This window comes from Dasypus novemcinctus, chromosome 25 (genome assembly GCF_030445035.2).
Source record: "Dasypus novemcinctus isolate mDasNov1 chromosome 25, mDasNov1.1.hap2, whole genome shotgun sequence".
Classification (NCBI taxonomy): domain Eukaryota; kingdom Metazoa; phylum Chordata; class Mammalia; order Cingulata; family Dasypodidae; genus Dasypus; species Dasypus novemcinctus.
The window spans coordinates 16,483,895-16,499,916 of record NC_080697.1 but is presented as its reverse complement, the minus strand read 5'-3'; the positions used below and the strand labels follow the sequence as shown (position 1 = coordinate 16,499,916).

Here is a 16,022-nt window from a genome sequence, read left to right as displayed (position 1 = left end):
TCCCCGGGGGTCCCCCCATACCTGCCTTGGGGCTTTCCTGGTCCCCAGCCCCTCGGCCTCTTTGCTGTCGCTTCCACTCCTTTGCCTTCCCGTATACCGGGTGGTCCCTCACTCCCAGTGCCCCACCTGCCCAGGTACCTGATCATCGAGAACTTCATCCCCCCCGAGGAGAAGAACAAGATCATGAACCGTCTCTTCCTGGACTGCGAGGAGGAGCAGTGGAAGTTTCAGCCCCTCGTGCCGGCCGGAGCGTGAGTCCGTTGACCCGGGTGCCTGGGGCCCAGGGGCTGGCCAGCGCCCCCTCCAGGTTGGGGAGGGCGAGGGGCCTGAGCCAGGGGTTATCGGTGGACGGGGGAGAGGGCGAGGGTGGAGATGGGGGAGGGACTTCTCAGACCTAATTTGGAGAGGTCACCACGAAGGGAGGGTGCCCTGAAACACCCATGCGTCTCATCGGCCTGGGATGCCCGCGAGGGGCCTCTGTCAGGGAGGACGAGCCTCTCCCCGTCCTGATAATCCCAGCGAAAGCTAGGATGGGCTAGTTTTGGGGAACACGTGTTTGCCGGGTGCCCAAAACAGCCACAACGATAGTTCCTACGTGCCGTGTCCAGGCCCTGTGTGAGACTGTGCAGACAGGAGGTCAGCCAGACCTGGTCAGAGCTGCCAGGCTAGTGGGAAATGCAGGGAAGTAACCCGATCAGGAAATGAGCGCGCGGCGCGCCAGCCTCCTCTGCTGTGCGCGGTGATTCAGCGTTTCCACCTGTTTCCCACCTCCCTAGGGGCAGGGCTGCCCGAGCCGTGGCTGGGTGTGCTGCGCCCTCTGCTGGCGGCCCTGCAGCCTGGGACTGGCTCGTCAGGCCCAACCAAAAGACCGTCTCGGTGCCTTCATTGCAAATGCCTGGTGCATCTCCCAGAGATTCTTTGCTGTCTCCATCCTAAGAATGTCAATGCCAAGATATGGCAGGAGTCTTCCCCAAAGCTGGAGTGGGAAGCCAGCAAGCGGTCTCCAGCTTCTCACTGGAGTAGCCGTGAGAAGCTGGTACTTAGCGTGGCTGTTTTCTGAAAGGCCGATCCTTGGTCCAAGATGACGGGCACCGCGCACACGTGACTAAGCCGCAGGGTCATAGCAGAGGAGATTGGCGGTGGTGTCCCTCTGCTTTTCTGAATCACCTTTCCTGTCTTAAGTAGAGATCCTTATCTCATCGAATGCAAAGGTTGTCTGTCCTGGTCACAGCTAGAACCACGCATGTGTTGGGCTCTGGAGTGTTTGATTTAAAAGGGTCTTGGGTGGATCCCAGACCCTGTGTTTTTTTAGTTTCCAGGTGATTCTGCTGTGAAGCCAGGCTTGAGAGTCACTACTCCAGTGCCATCTGCTGGCGAGACTTGCGCTCTGGGGGGGTAATTTTGTGCTTAGAAATGTTCTCCAGTTGAAAGTTAGCGGGTAGAGGAGTTTCTGAGCATTGGATGCAGCAGCGCTTAGCTGCACATGGAGAGCCTTCCCTGGGGTGAGAGGGGCTCTGAGAAGGCAGGTGTGCTTTAACTGTTTATTTTGAAAATTAAGAGTTCCAAGAACAGTACACAAAATTACTGTATACCCTCACCAAAATTCACCAGTTATTAACATTTGCTGCGTCCTGCTTTATTCCTCGCTGCCCTCAAACATTCGAGATTAAGTTGCAGACATCCTGACCTTTAACCTGTATTTCCTAAGAACGAGGCCATTCTCTTATATAACCATAGTACAATGGTCACATTCAGGAAGCTTTTATAGAGACGCAATATTATTATCATAGAAGCAATATTTGATTTTTGCCAGTTACCCAAATAATGCCCTTTAAGGCAATTTCCCCCCTCCCCACCAAGGATTAATAGTCATGCCTCTCCAGTCTCCTTTAATTTGGAACTGAAACAGGATCTTGATTTGAGTTTTGCAGCTTCAAGCTCCAGAGCAGTTTACATTTCTCAAAACCTTGTCACTGCGATTTTGCACTGAGCTGACTGCCCCAGCACCTGCTCCAGGCTCAGAGCATGGTGGGTGCTTTTCCTGACGCTTTCTGTTTAAGGAATATGAATTTCCATCCTTCATCTATTTTTTCTTTTCAAGTTTATTTTCTTCCTTTTAAATAACGCTTAGTTAATTGCAAACATAGTTGTGTTTTCATTATGAAAAACTTAGATAAACAGAAAGAAGGGAAATTCCCTTCGTCTAGAGGTGGTCTAGGCTAGCATTTGGGTATAAACCTTTTTTTTTTTTCTTATGTGTAGATAAACAAACTTTTTCCCCCCTGGCAAAAATGACATCAGGCATTGAAAAACCATTCACAGGTTTTTAAAAATTAAAGCAGCCTTCTTAAAATAGCACTTCTTAAATTATTTTTAGAGATACCAGTCACGGCTTTCTAAAAGAAAGAAGTCTGTCAAAATGCAGCTAGATGTCTTTCTTCACTGGTTATTTCTGGCCTATTGTCTCCTTCATCCCCAGCGCCTGCTCTAAAGAAGTCCCCTTTCCATGCATTTTGTGTGCATCAAAAGGTCCTCTGGCTGCTGAGCGGACACAGTGGGGCGGGTGGCTGCTGTGATGCTCCTTTCTCCCCTTTTCCCCTCTCCTCTTAGTCTCCCCCCACCACCTTGTGTTTCATCCTTCTTGTATGAGGAAAGCAACACACAGAGAGAAAGATTCGGTATTTTCTTTGCTGTTGGGAAGCCTGAAGACGGCTCACTCCTCTGAAGCGCCTTGCCTCAGTTTAACTCTGCAGTGTTTTCTTTTCCACGGCTCTTTGGAGGAGAATCACCCCAGCCACACACTCACGGAGCTGCAGGGGGTCGCTCCTGAACCCAGGTTCTCAGGTTGCTGGCAGCAGCTCTCCCAGCTGGATTCCAGTTGGCCTGGGTCCCCTAAAGATTTGCTTTCTAAAGATAGAAATAGGTTTACACACGTCTCTAAAGTTTTAGTGAGTATATGCACAGTTTAACCATGTTAATTTACAGAATATCTGTTTCTGTTCAGCATACCTAGAATAGATATTTCACACAGAAGTTATGCAAAATATATCTGTGCTAAAGGTAAAAGATATTAAGGCAGTTGTGACATACCAATATTCTGACCACACTGAAATACAAATAATATAAACGGTTATTACAGACTGCTCTAAGAAAGAACTCCAGGAAATAAATTACTTCAAAAAGTAATTCAGAATTGGCCTGATTCTGAATTACTCTCCTATATATCTGAATATTCCTTCTTTCTTTCCTCCTTCCACAATTGGCCATTCCTGGGGACTGCAATATTTAATATCTGCTTCGGAACCTGAAACCTCAAAAATAGAAAGAACAAGGAAAATAAAAGCAAAAAATGAAGCCAGGAAGTTTGTACACGAAACGAGTTTTTCCAGTCATTTGTTTATCTTCGGAGTTAGTGGTTCAAGGAGAGCAGGCACAGCCCGACTTGTGATCTGACTCAGCAGAGGCGGCCGCCTGGGCCCACCTTGCGCAGCGGGGAGCTGCTGCACCCCGTCTCGGATCACCTGACCACGCCTCTCTTTCCACCACAGAAGGCTGAGGTCTCTGAACACAGCTTACTCCATTTCCGGGAGCGCCCAGGTCTGAAGCGGTGGAACAAGCCGCCCCCCTGGCAAGAAAGGACCTTTCCCCCAGCATTGCATCCCACCATTTGCAACATTAACTTCATCAACGAAACTCTTTCCGAAGCATATTTCACGAATCAGGGCACTGTTCCATTTGCTTAGTTCAAGTATGAAATATTTCGCTGGACTTTGGCCTGGAGTACTCTAGAGATGAGAACCCTAAAGGCTATTCAGAGTTAGTTTTGTTTTTTTCCCCAAAAGGCAGTGTTTAAAAGATGTTATTGGTTTTGTGTGATCTTTGTATCAAAAACAAAAGATGTTATTGGGGAGCCAGTATAGCTCAGTGGTTGAGTGCCTGCTTCCCATGTACGAGGTCCCAGGTTCAATCCCTGGTACCACCTTACAGAATAAATAAATAAAATAAATAAAATAAAATAAAGGACATTACCTAGTCATACCATCCCTATAGAAGGCTTTTGCTTGGAAAAACATTTTCCCTCCTGCTATTCCAGCTCTGAGCATCTACCCTCCACGCTCTTAACCGCGCCCCTGGAGAACAAGGAGGCCCTGTCACTCCACTGAGACATGCCCCTATCTGCTTGTTTGCGACGTCTGTCTTTTTCTCTCTCTTCTCCCCTGTCTCATGCAGCCTCTGGTAGAGACACCATCATTGCAGGTGAGGTGCCTCCCACAGTTAGGATCAATTTTCTATTCAAGTTACTCTGAAAAACCTTTTTTGGCAACCAGCTCCCGTAATAGCTATTTTACACATTTAACCTTTTATCTGTAGTTTCTCATCAAAAACCTTCGTTTTAAATTACATTTATACCACATTTTCTTCTAAGGGTTGTATATTTGGCCCTGTCCCCAGCCCTTGGTCGGCAGTTCACACAATCGTGGCCCCTTGGCCTGTGCAGCCCCAGCCACCCCGGCTTCTTTTCAAAGGCATCGCAGTGCAATAGAAAGAACTGGACTTCGGCCTCAGAACAGTCTGAATCTCAGGCCCTTATCTGCCGCTGACCTGTGGCCCTGAGAAAGGTATTTAATCTCTCTGAACCTCTTGGTCTCCTGTAAAGTGGGGATAATATGTGCTCGGCAGGATGGTTCAGGTCAGAATGAGATCATGAGCATAAAGGTCCAGGCAGGGCTTGGCACCGAAGAGATTTTCCCTAAGTGGAGGCCATCACCCCACGAAGCCAGTCTTAGAGTTCCGCAGGCCCCAGAGACGCCAGCCTGCCTCCAGTCCTAAGAAGTGCCACGGCAGGACAGCTTGGCTTGTCGTTTTGGCTTCAGACTTAGATTTTTTTCTTTGCCAGACTGCCTCCAAGTTTAAAGCGAGAACATTCCTTGCCCTAAATAGAATCAGGAGAGAAAGTGAAACTGGTGTCACTACTGTGGCAAAGATGACCTCGGGAGAACGTCCTCAGCCCCGGGTTGAGTCCCGAGATGGCTTCGGAGGCCTGTGTGAGACTCGAAAGAGCACCTGAAGCGGGGAGAGGTCCCAGCCCTCCTCGGCAGGGCGTGGGGCGGCAAGGTGAAATGAGAGGAAGGAAGAGTGTATAGACCTGCCGGGGAACGGAGGAGGTGGGCAGCTGCCTGCAGGGACAGAGGGGACCAGAGCCCGGAGGAGAGGCCGATGTGTGCGGTGGGTGCACGCGAAGGGTCTGCAAGGAGAGCACACCCCATGGCGGGGTGGAGTGCCTGTTTGCAGAACAGAAGAGAAAAGGGGGATCAGACAGAGCCCATAATGAGAATCGCGCCACCCCTTTCAGAGGGAGCTGAGAAAGGACAAGGGTAAGGAAATATTACAACAGCAGCCAGCGATTTGGAGGCAGGGTCCTGGGAGCACTCTTGGGATGTACGCAGCACACGGTAGCTGTTGTCCCAGGTCCCCTGGGATGGGTGATAGACGCCCCGACAACCTGCTCCCTGCATATCTGGGAAAGTAGGCCTGGGGCAGAAGAGGGAGTGGGCGGGAAGGTTCCGTGTCCCAGTTCCAGGCCCCCCTCCCCCAGCCCCTTCTTCTCCCAGCATGCCACTCAGAGCAGCCCTGGCATCTTTACTAGGTCAGGCTGCCAGTGCACTCTGACCCGCCGCCCTGCTTGCCCAGCGCCGTCCTTCTGTCCTGTCCCCAAGGTCTGTTGCCTTCAGGGCTCTACCTGGTCCTCGCCTGCTCCTGAGAGAAGACACGCTGTCCTGAAAAGAGCATTTGGGAAGGTCCGAAACCCAGTGCTTTTCCTAGCGGGTAGCCTTGGCCCCAGAGGGCTACACTGCCCTGAGCCTCAGTCTCCTTCCCTCCTCTGTCTATACCTTACGGTGGTGTTGTCAAGTTCGAGTGAGATGCGTGGAAGCACTCTATGAAGGATGCTGTTATCCTGGTTGCCCTGCTCTGCTCCGAGAGGGACCTCGGTGCCTTCGCACCAGCCAGCCTCTGCAGCAGGGCCGGCTGCCTGCGCCGCGCTCCCTCCCCAGCCCCAGCCTGTAGGAGGAAAGGCTTCCATGGCCTTGACCATGCTTGATTCCATCCATAAAGCGGGGTCAGCCCTCTTTTATAGGCTTGATAAGTTGAACCACAAGAATGTTTTCTCTCTCTCTCACTTTCCCTGGCAAAGGCAGGCATTGTTCTGGGCTCCTGTTCAGGGACAGAATGTCCTATCTGTCCATTTCCCTGCCTGTTTCTTTTCCTCTTCCGCCTTCACACTGTCTGCCTTTTCATTGCTCATTTGTTTCCCCACTTGGAAATTTTTTTTTTTTTAGGAGGGATCGGGGATTGAACACGGTACCTCCTCCATGGGAAGCAGGCGCTCCTCCACTGAGCTATACCCGCTCCGCTTTTATCCCCACTTGGAATTGGCAAGCCATTCCAACACAGCAATGCTGTTGTGTTGAACCTTTGCAGTAATCTGTGGCACGTGCTTCTCTTGTTCAATCTCAACAATTCTATGTGACAGGGATGATAAGCTGAGGTTTAAAGAGATGAAAAGCCACTTCCCAAGGTTACAAAGTGGTAAGGGGCACAGCCCCCTTTTTAAGAAATGGAAATAGCTTTCTCACTTTTCTTTTTTTGTTGTTAATTTGTTTGGGATAATACAAGTAATACAGTTTTTAAAAATTGCAATTAAATGAATTACTGTTCAAAAAAAAGTAATACATCACACTCGTCAGTTGGCTGAAAGTAAAATATCTGATATATCATGGGTTGGCTAAGATAGGGAGCAGTGGAAACTTCCATACATTGCTTGAGGAAGTGTAAATAGACAATTTGGCAATATCTAGTGAAATTGAAAATGCACCTACCTTACAGCTTACCAATTCCATTTTGGGGTACAGACCCCAGGAAAACTGTTGAACATGTACACAAAGATACCCATATAAAATTATTCACTCCAGCACTGTTTCATACAAAAAAAATTTAACCTGGATGTCCCTTAAGAGGATAGATATATGCATTGTAGTATATTAAACCTGTGAGATACTCAATGTCATTAAATTTTAATAATCTAGAGCTACGTAAAGAAATCTAAAAGAATATCTTGAACACAGAAGTACAGAAGATTACGTACAGTACAAAATTTAGAAATCATTGTACAAATACTATATATATTGTTTATGAAGATGTACACATATAAATGAATATAAAAACATGTATGACATTGATGAATACCAAACACAAGTGAGTGATTAACTCTGGAAAGGAGAAGGAGGAATGGGAAGGTTAAAACTTCTATCTGCATTTTATTTCTTAATAAATTTGATTTGAAGTAAGTATGACAAAATGTTAAGATTTGGCAAAGCTGAGTGGTAGGCATATGGGTATATATTATTTTTTATGCTTTTCTGGGTGTTTGAAATGATTCATTATATGTAAAGTTACAGTATTCATTGTAAAAAATTCATTTGTTACAGGAAGGCATAAGGAAAATAAAAATCACCCATAATCTCACCACCCAAAGAAAATCACTGTTAACATTTTCTTGAATATCCAGATTTTTTTCAAAATATATACACACATACACCCAGAGTTTTCAAGAACAAAACAACAACAAAATCTTCATCTGTTTGTTTTTTTCTTTTAATATATTGTAGAAATCTTTTCACATCAACATGGAGCCACTCAAAATTTTAATGACTATGTAACATCCCTTCATGTGGCTGGAAAATAATTTGAACATTAATTCTCTGTTGATGTACATCTAAGTTATTTCTGATTTTTTTTTTTTTTTTTTTTTGCTGTTGTTAATGATGCCATAGAAGACATCCCTGCATGTAAATTTTTGTCCCATCTCTGATTACTTTTTTAGGGAAATTCCTAGGGGTGGAATTATTGGGTCAAAGAATATTAACGTTTTAAAAGCAATCCTGAGATTCTTTTTAATAACAGCTTTACTGAGCTATAGTTCACATATAGAATTCACCATTTTAAAGCTTATAATTCATTGGTTTTTAGTGCATTCACAGAGCTGTGCAACCATCACCATTAACTAATGCCACAACATTTTCATTACCCCCCAAAAATTGCTTCTCAGCCTTTTGGCTAAGATCAAGTGTAGTATCTGTTCATTACCCCCCAAAAGAAACCCTCAATCCAGTAGTGCTCGCTCTTCATTTCTCCCAACCTCCCCAGCCCTAGGCACCCACTAGCCTACTTGGGTTCTCTATGGATTTGCCTATTCTGGACATTTCATCTAAATGTGACCTTTTTTGTCTGGCTTCTTCCATTTAGCATGGAAGGTTCACTCATGTTGTAGCATTTATGTAGCATTCATTCCTTTTTATTGTTGACTAACATTCCATTGTCTGTACATACCACAGTTTGTTTATCCATTCTTCAGTTGATGGGCATTAAGGTGAGTTCTACTTTTTGCCTATTAGGAATTTCACTGTAGCATTCGTGTTCAGTTTTTTTGTGTACACAAATGCTTTCAGTTCTCTTGTGTATATACCTAGGAGTGGAATTGCTGGATCATATGGTAACTGTATGTTTAACTTTTTGAGGAACTGCCAAACTGTTTTTCCAAAATGATTGCAAAACTTCACAGTCCCACCAGAAATTTGAGTGTTCCAATTTCTCCGCATCTCACCAATGCTTGTTATTGTCTGTCTTTTTGGTTATAGCCACTTCAGGAGGTATGCAGTTATATTTTGTTGTGGTTTTGATTTGAATTTCCCTAATGACTAACAATGTTGAATATCTTTCTATGTGCTTACTGACCAGTTTCGTACCTCCTTTGGAGAAACATCTCCTCAGATCCTTGCCTACGTTTTAATGGGCTTATTTGTCTTTTTTATTGTTGATTTGTAAAAGTTGTTTATGTATTCTGGATACAAGTCCCTTACAGATATATGATTTACAGATATTTTCTGCCATTCTCTAGGTATTTTCACTTTCTTGAGGATATCCTTTGAAGTGCAAACATTTTTAATTTTGATGGTCTCTAAATTTATCATTTTTTTCTTTTGTTGTTTGCATTTTTGATGTCATGAAATCACTGACTAATAAATGGTCATGAAAATGTACTCCTATGTTTTCCTCTAAGACTTTTTAACTTTTAGCTCTTAAGTTCAGGCCTGTGATCCATTTTGAGTTAGTGTTTGCATATAGTGTGAGGTAGAAGTCCAACGGTCCAACTTCATTCTTTTGCATGTGGATATCCAGTTGTCCCAGCAGCAATTGTTGAAAAGACAGTCCTTTCCCTATTTAATTGTCTTGGCACCCTTGCTGACCGTAAATTATGGTCATTTGACCAGAAATGTAATGGCATTTCTAGACTCTCTGTTTCCTTCCATTGATCTAAATGTCGATGTCCTTATGCCGGTGTCACGATGTCTTGATAACTGTGGCTTTGTAGCTTTGTAGGAAGCTTTGATATTAAGTCTGAGTCCTCTAACTTCGTTCGTTTTCACGGTTCTTTTGGCTATTTCTGGGACCCTTGCAGTCCAAGACTGTGCTTTTATCCATTTTCTTATGCTGCCTCCCGTGAGGGAAAATGAAAAACAAAGCAACCAATCAGCAATGGTTTTGTGTAGTACATGAAATCATTATATGTATCTGAAAGCCAAAATGATATTGGGCTTCCTTTCTCCATTCCAGCCCTCTGTCAGCCTTGTTTACTATGAGGGAAAAAAAAAAAATGGGAGCAACAGGAGTGAAGAAATATGCGCCTCCTTGTGTCACACTAGTTTCAGTTGTCAGGTTGTACTAACGTAAGGAGAAGAAAATTGCAGAACCTCCTGTCTGCAGGGCCTCCTGATGTCCCAATGGATGCTTAATTCCTCTGGATACTATTTCCTCTCTGTGTGTCAAGGAAATCCCTTCTAACGCATCCTCTTCCCCACAGCAACAACAGCCAAATGAAGAAGCGGCCAACTTCTGCCGTGGGCTACAAGAGGCCCATCAGCCAGTATGCTCGGGTTGCTATGGCAATGGGGTCCCACCCCAGGTACAGGGTAAGAGGCTGGGAAGAGAAGGGGGGAGAGGAAGGAGAGCCCTAAGGGAGGCGATACACCCCCGCCTCCCCATCACCCTGACCATACCCAGAAGGTCCAACCCCCGGGGCCCTCCTCAGGCCTGGCTTGCTCTTCCCACCACAGGCGGAAAACATCATGTTTCTGGAGCTGGACGTGTCCCCTCCGGCTGTCTTTGAGATGGAATTCTCTCACGACCAAGAGCAAGATGCCCGTGCACTCCACATGGAGAGGCTCATGCGGCTGGACAGCTTTCTCGAAAGACCTTCCACCTCCAAAGTCCGGAAGTCCAGATCCTGGTGAGTAGCGCCATGGTCAGGATGAGCGTTGGCTGTAGGCCGGGGTAACCCCGCCCTCGCCCCCGGCTGGCTGAGGCAGCAGAGGAGGGTGGTGACTGAGGCTCGGGGGAGCAGTTCCTACAGCAAGAGCCCGAGGGGAAGGCATGACCTGTCTTTTCTGTTTCCCACTCTCCCCTAACCTCCCCCGCCACCCCATCCCCACCCCTGCAGGTGCCAGAGTCCTCAGCGGCCTCCACCCTCCACCACACATGCCTCGCTGGCCTCGGCTTCTCTGTGCCCCACGACAGTGCTGGACCATGAGTGACACACCTTCACGGCCAGGCTCCCCAGGCCCCCGGGATGGGGCAGTCGGCCCTGGACCGTCTCGTCTGCCGCTTGTGTGTGTGCGTGTGCATGTGTGTGCGTGCGTGTGTGTGAAGGGGCAAGAACCTGGCAGGTGGTGTGTCCGCCTGCCCTTCTTAGCCTCCTTTATTTAATTCATGCTATTTATTTGTGGAGCTCAGTTCGTATAGGGAAGGTGTCCTCGGCTGAGCTGCCTGGGCCTGCAGCGGTCACTGTGTAGCCCCCTTTTCTCCTGACTTTAGACCCCCACGAGACCTCAAGCTACTCCCCATGTCCACTGCCCCCACGAGGGAAGGTGGCCAGTGCCTGAGAAGAGAGTACATTTTCTCCTTGTCCCACTCCATCATCTCCAGCTCCCCTTACTCCGCTGGTGAGCAGCAACTACGCACTTTCTGGGACAATAAAAATGCTGGGTGGCCACTGAAGACAAGAGACATCCTGACAGCATGGGGCAGATGCTTCCAGTGGAGAGAGCCCTGCTGTTCCAGGAGGGCAGATATCTCCAATTTCTGGGCCTAGCCAACCTCGTTCGGCCACTCGGACTCTTTTTCCAGGACTTCAGTGGCCTCGCCCACATAGCCCACTTTCTCCAGCTTGGGCAAGAACTCATGGCTCCCCAAACTCTGCTTCCTCCCCTCGGATGGGAATTGCAAACCCACCAGTTGCTGCCTCCTCAGGACCTGCAGGAAATGGGACAGTAATTGAGCCACCTTGGATAGCCATCAAGGAAAGTCCTTCATCCGGGTCTCTGTCTCTCTTCCTTCCACGGAGTAACTTGGGACAACAAGCGATCAAGCCGGTTCCCCAGAGCATTTTCCTGCTTTGGTCTTTGATCCCTGCAGCTGCCTGGAATCCAGTCCATGTGGGAGGAAACTGTGTCATTCCCACCCTGGCTAAAGAGAGGGCATCTAAAGCTCTTGTTTCCCCCTCCTTTGGCACAGGAGACCTGGCCTAGTCTTTGTCAGCTTTGCCTATTACCCCTGCTGTTGAATCACATTTAGGGGCCACTATTTTGTTGACAACTGACTCTTCAGTCGTTTTGCAACTTGGTCCCAAGGGCAGTACTTCTCTCCTCCCTTTGTGACATCCCAAGATGTTTCCAGGTGATAAGTAAACCTCTCTCTCTCTCTTTCTATGTATAGCGAGAGAGAGTGAGAGAGAGGAGAGGTTAATTTTCATCAGTTTACTTTTTAAGTGTATATTTTGGTGGAGGAGAGTAGGGGTGGTCATAAAAGCAAACAAGTGATTTATGATTTCAAAATGCCAAAATACTGGGAGTCTCCCATTCCTGGAATACGAATGGAATACGTTCCGTCTTTGGGGTGAAGATGTGAGACTGACAGGCCTACCCAAAGTTTGGTGGGTGGGAGGTAGAGGTGGGGGTGACGCCCTGGTTATTCTCTTTCATCAGGACTTGAATCCTTCTTGTCCAGTGGAGGTTCTGCTCTGGAGCCCCAGCTCTGGTGTGGCCTGGCTCAGTGACGCTGACGTCTCCACTGCCATCACTGGCCTCTGCGCTTGGGCAACTCAATTGCCCTTTGTTCCTGTCCTTCAAGGGATGACTTTTGAGACTCAGGAGTCGGATCAGAGGTTTGGCCGTGGCTGGGGCAGGAATGTATTACTATGTCCAAGTTCTCCAGGTGTCCTGGACCCAGAGGGTCCTCCAGGGCTGTGTCAGGCAGCGCCTCCCACTGACCCCTTTCTTGTTTGTGGATGAAGCAGCACGTGCCACCCCACTCATCACGTGGCCACACCGACTCCCCACTGTCTGATCGCCTGTTCCTCACAGTCTTATAGCACAATAAACCCCACTTCACCGCCCCCAGTCTGCGGGCTGGGCCCGAGGTGTGGCTGGAGGAGGAGCGCCCGCCTGCAGTTTCGTGTCCGTGTGTCTGTGCGTGTGTGTGTCTGTGTGTTGACCTCCACAGGGGACATTCTACACTCGGCGTAGGCTATGCTGGGCACAGGGCCACCGGGGGTGGCTGGATCTCCGTCTCTGTCTCTCTCTCCTTTCTTTTCCTTTTGATGTATCAGCTATTTGATTGACAAAGTAAGGGCCTTAATTAGGACCAAATATCCACACCTGTTGTTATGGTCTTTATTTCGGACACCAGGTGACAAGGCAGTGGCCCATTCTTGTCATGCCATACCTATGGCTATACAGGACGTATGTACTCTATAAATATATATATATAAAGCATTAGCCTCTGTCCCCTTGGCTCAGGACGGAGGCCCTGTTGAGCTGAGATGCACCCGCGACGCGGTGCTGCCGGCAGCCTGCAGGTCCCAGCCCTCTTCAAACTAACACGTGGACAATAAAGGAATGAGTATCGTTACGGAGTCACTGGCTGCCTTCTCTCCCCTTGGTTTCGTCTCCTCCTCCTCTTCCTACCTTTTTCACTTTCTCCCTCTTCTCCTTTCGTTGTTTTGCCAATGGCGCTTCAAGAGGCTCTGCAGTTATCAGGTCCTTGGAAAAGAACTGGCTGCTTGATGAAAGGGTTTCCGTGCGCTCACCGGGGCTGCGGGGCCGGTCCCAGGCCCGAGGCTGAAGCTTCTGTTAGGGCCGGGGCCCGAGTTCGAGGCTAGGGGGCCCCAAGCAGTTCATTCTTGGCTCTTCGGTGACTGAGAACCGCCTGGGTCCTGTCCAGGTGAGCTGTCCTGTACTTCCCTCCGCACCTCCAAGCATCCGCTGAGAGGGCATGAAGGCAGGCAGTGGCTCTTGGGAAGCCCAGAGAGGAGCCTGGCACGCGCAGGGGGCTGCCTCAGAGAACTGAGAAGACCAGCTTCGCCCGAGCCTTTCTTCCCAGGGCCCCTGTCCCCTCCCTCTGGGTTCCGGCTGTTGGCTTCCTGGAAGGGGGACACCCGGGGGAGCGCTGAGGGTGGCGGGTGCCCGCAGCACGGCGGGGAGCCAGTTGGGGCTCAGAGCTCGCCGGGCTCTGGCGCAGCCTTGGCACAGGCCCGCAGGGTTCCAGGGCTGGGGCGGCTGTGCTGCTGGGGAGGGATTTGCCAGGTGTGGGTGTTCGGTGCTTTACACATTTAACCCCCAGCTGGAAATGACTGTCCCTGGTTGACAGACGAGAGTCAGGGAAATCAACTCACTCGGCTGAAGACACAGGCAAGTGATGAAGCCGGCCTGGAGACTCCAAAGCCCCCCGCTCTCTCCCCGGGTGCCACACGCCCCCGGCCCACCTGCACCTCAGGGAACTGTGGCGCTCCCCCCAGAGGGGCCTTGCGACTTGTCTCAGTGGACACGGTTGGGAGTAAAACCGAGTCTCTGGGCCCTTAGCCTGGAGGACCTGGTGACAAAGCACTGGTCGATTCCTCCCCTCAGTGCGGTCACTCGTGAGGGTGAGAGGAGGTTTTCTAGAACCACCCATCAACAGCCAGCGGGTAGGAGCTCTGCTTGGGTCCAGGCCTTTCTGCCTGTTGCTGAGAAGGCCGCCGAGCTCCACTCCGTCCTCCAAGACTGGGCACCTGGCCTCCGGGAGACGCCGAGGCGGGCGCCGGCGGGCTGAGGTAGGCCTCATGGCCACAGCCAAGGGTCCCTTACGCCGCCCGAACACTGGGGCCCACCCTGGGGCCGCCGGGCAAGGACAGACAGCCTCAGGAACGACCCCAACCCAGGGCCTCAAGCCCTGCCAGGACCCTCTCAGTTCCCACACCTCCCCGTCCTGCCAGGGGTCCCTGCTCTTTCCCCAGCAGCTCCAGGTCTCAAGGCAGCAAGGACGGAAGGGCCTGGCGCTGCTGGTGAGGGCAGCCGTCCCCGGGGCCGGGCCCACGGGATTGGCACTTGGGTTTGCAGTTGGGGTCATGTGGGTGGGACCGTGACAGGTGAGCCAGCCCTCTCAGAGTCTCGCTGCTGGCATGACGGGGAGGACGGGGATGGAGATATTTCTAAAAAGAAACCAGGGTAGGCACAGCAGAGGCTGAGAAGCAGCGTGCCCGGCGCCGCATGGCTCCAGAATATCTGCATCTGGGCTTGTTCACTTACTTGGTCTTTTTTTTTTTTTTTAACCATTAGTCGAAGGATCACCTGTATAAAAATTACCACCTTCAGGGAGCAGGTGTAGCTCAGTCATTGAGCCCCTGCTTCGCATGTATGAGGTCCTGGGTTCACTCCCCAGAACCTCCTAAAAAAATAAAAATAAAATAATTTATCACCTTCAGAGATTCTTCATTCGGTCCAGAATAGACCCAGGTGGCACACATGACAGGTTGCTTTTCCAATCCCGGTTCTTTCCTTCTTCCTTACTCAAAAATCATTTTGTGTGCCTAGATAAAAATACCCATATTCCCTGGCTCCCTCGCAGCAGTGGGTGGCCACGTGCCACGGTTTTGGCTGAGGAGATTTAAGTGGAAATCTGTTAGGAATTCCTGGGTGTATTTTTGCTTTCCTGATGCAGACATCACTCATTTCTCGTCTTCCCCGCCCTCCTTCCAGCCTGGAATGCCAATGACCTTTCCAGAGGTGCCTTCACTCATTCAGTATGAATTTACTGAGCACCCATTGCCGCGAATGCTCCAGGGGCTGTGCTAAGTGCTGGGAACACAGCAGTGAAGGGCACAGGCAGAAGTCCCTGGCACGGAGCTGACATTAAACAAGGAACACAGATTGCACAACCGATGGTGGCAAGTGCTGTCGAGAAAAACAAAATGGAGAGGGAAGATGGGGAGTTCCAGGTACTGGTGGCAGTAGTGGAGTTCAAGTTTTTTGGTTTTTTTAAAAACTTGAGGTACTGGGGCTGGGGATGAGCCCAGAACCTCATATGTGGGAAGCTGGTGGGAAGCCACTGAGCCACATCCGCTCCCCTGAGTTGGTTTTCTCTTCTGTTAGCTTGTTTTTGTTTTTCATCTTTAGGAGACACTGGGAACTGAACCCAGGACCTCCCATGTGGGAAGCAGGCACTCAACCACTTGAGCCACATCCTCTCCCGGGGTTCAGTTTTAAAGCCCTCCCCGACAAGGCGACATTTGAAGCTCCTGAAGGAGCTATAGAAGTGGACTCCAGGTGGAGGGAAGAGCACATGCAAATCTCCTGAGCAGGCAGGTGCCGGGCTTGTCGGAGGCAACACTGGCAGGTGGACAGGGCAGAGCTGGGGAGTCAAGTCCCTGCCCGGGTTGGAGCTGCTGCCCTGGACTAGGCCTGTCCACTCTGGATTTGTAATGAGGTGGGGTCTGTGTTAGGACGACTGGCTTTGAATCTGCGTTTTAAACGCGTTTTTAACGTGTTTCCTATGAGCCTTCTCTAGAGTCTGAAGCCAACTGGGCTCCAGAGTCCAGTGCTCCAAGAGCACTCCAAGAGCACGGTTTCCCGAAAGTCAAGCAAACGGTTGGC

The 16,022-nt window shown here is 49.5% G+C and overlaps 1 protein-coding gene and 1 pseudogene across 2 annotated transcripts in view; both read left to right on the top strand.

Moving 5' to 3' along the window:
- Positions 1 to 13,023, top strand: part of KIF3C (kinesin family member 3C) — a 36,449-nt gene extending 23,426 nt beyond the window's left edge. Inside the window, exons 5-8 of one of the 2 annotated variants that reach the window (XM_058287731.2) lie at positions 135 to 251; positions 9,920 to 10,028; positions 10,173 to 10,345; positions 10,556 to 13,023. In XM_058287731.2, coding sequence (XP_058143714.1) covers positions 135 to 251; positions 9,920 to 10,028; positions 10,173 to 10,345; positions 10,556 to 10,649 — 493 coding nt within the window. In that variant the 3' untranslated portion in view covers positions 10,650 to 13,023. Of the gene's footprint in view, positions 1 to 134; positions 252 to 3,322; positions 3,441 to 9,919; positions 10,029 to 10,172; positions 10,346 to 10,555 lie in introns of those variants that run through there. The other variant, XM_058287732.2, reaches the window with a different exon arrangement.
- On the top strand, positions 8,096 to 8,164 carry LOC111762322 (U2 spliceosomal RNA; annotated as a pseudogene).
- Positions 13,024 to 16,022: the final 2,999 nt, after the last annotated feature.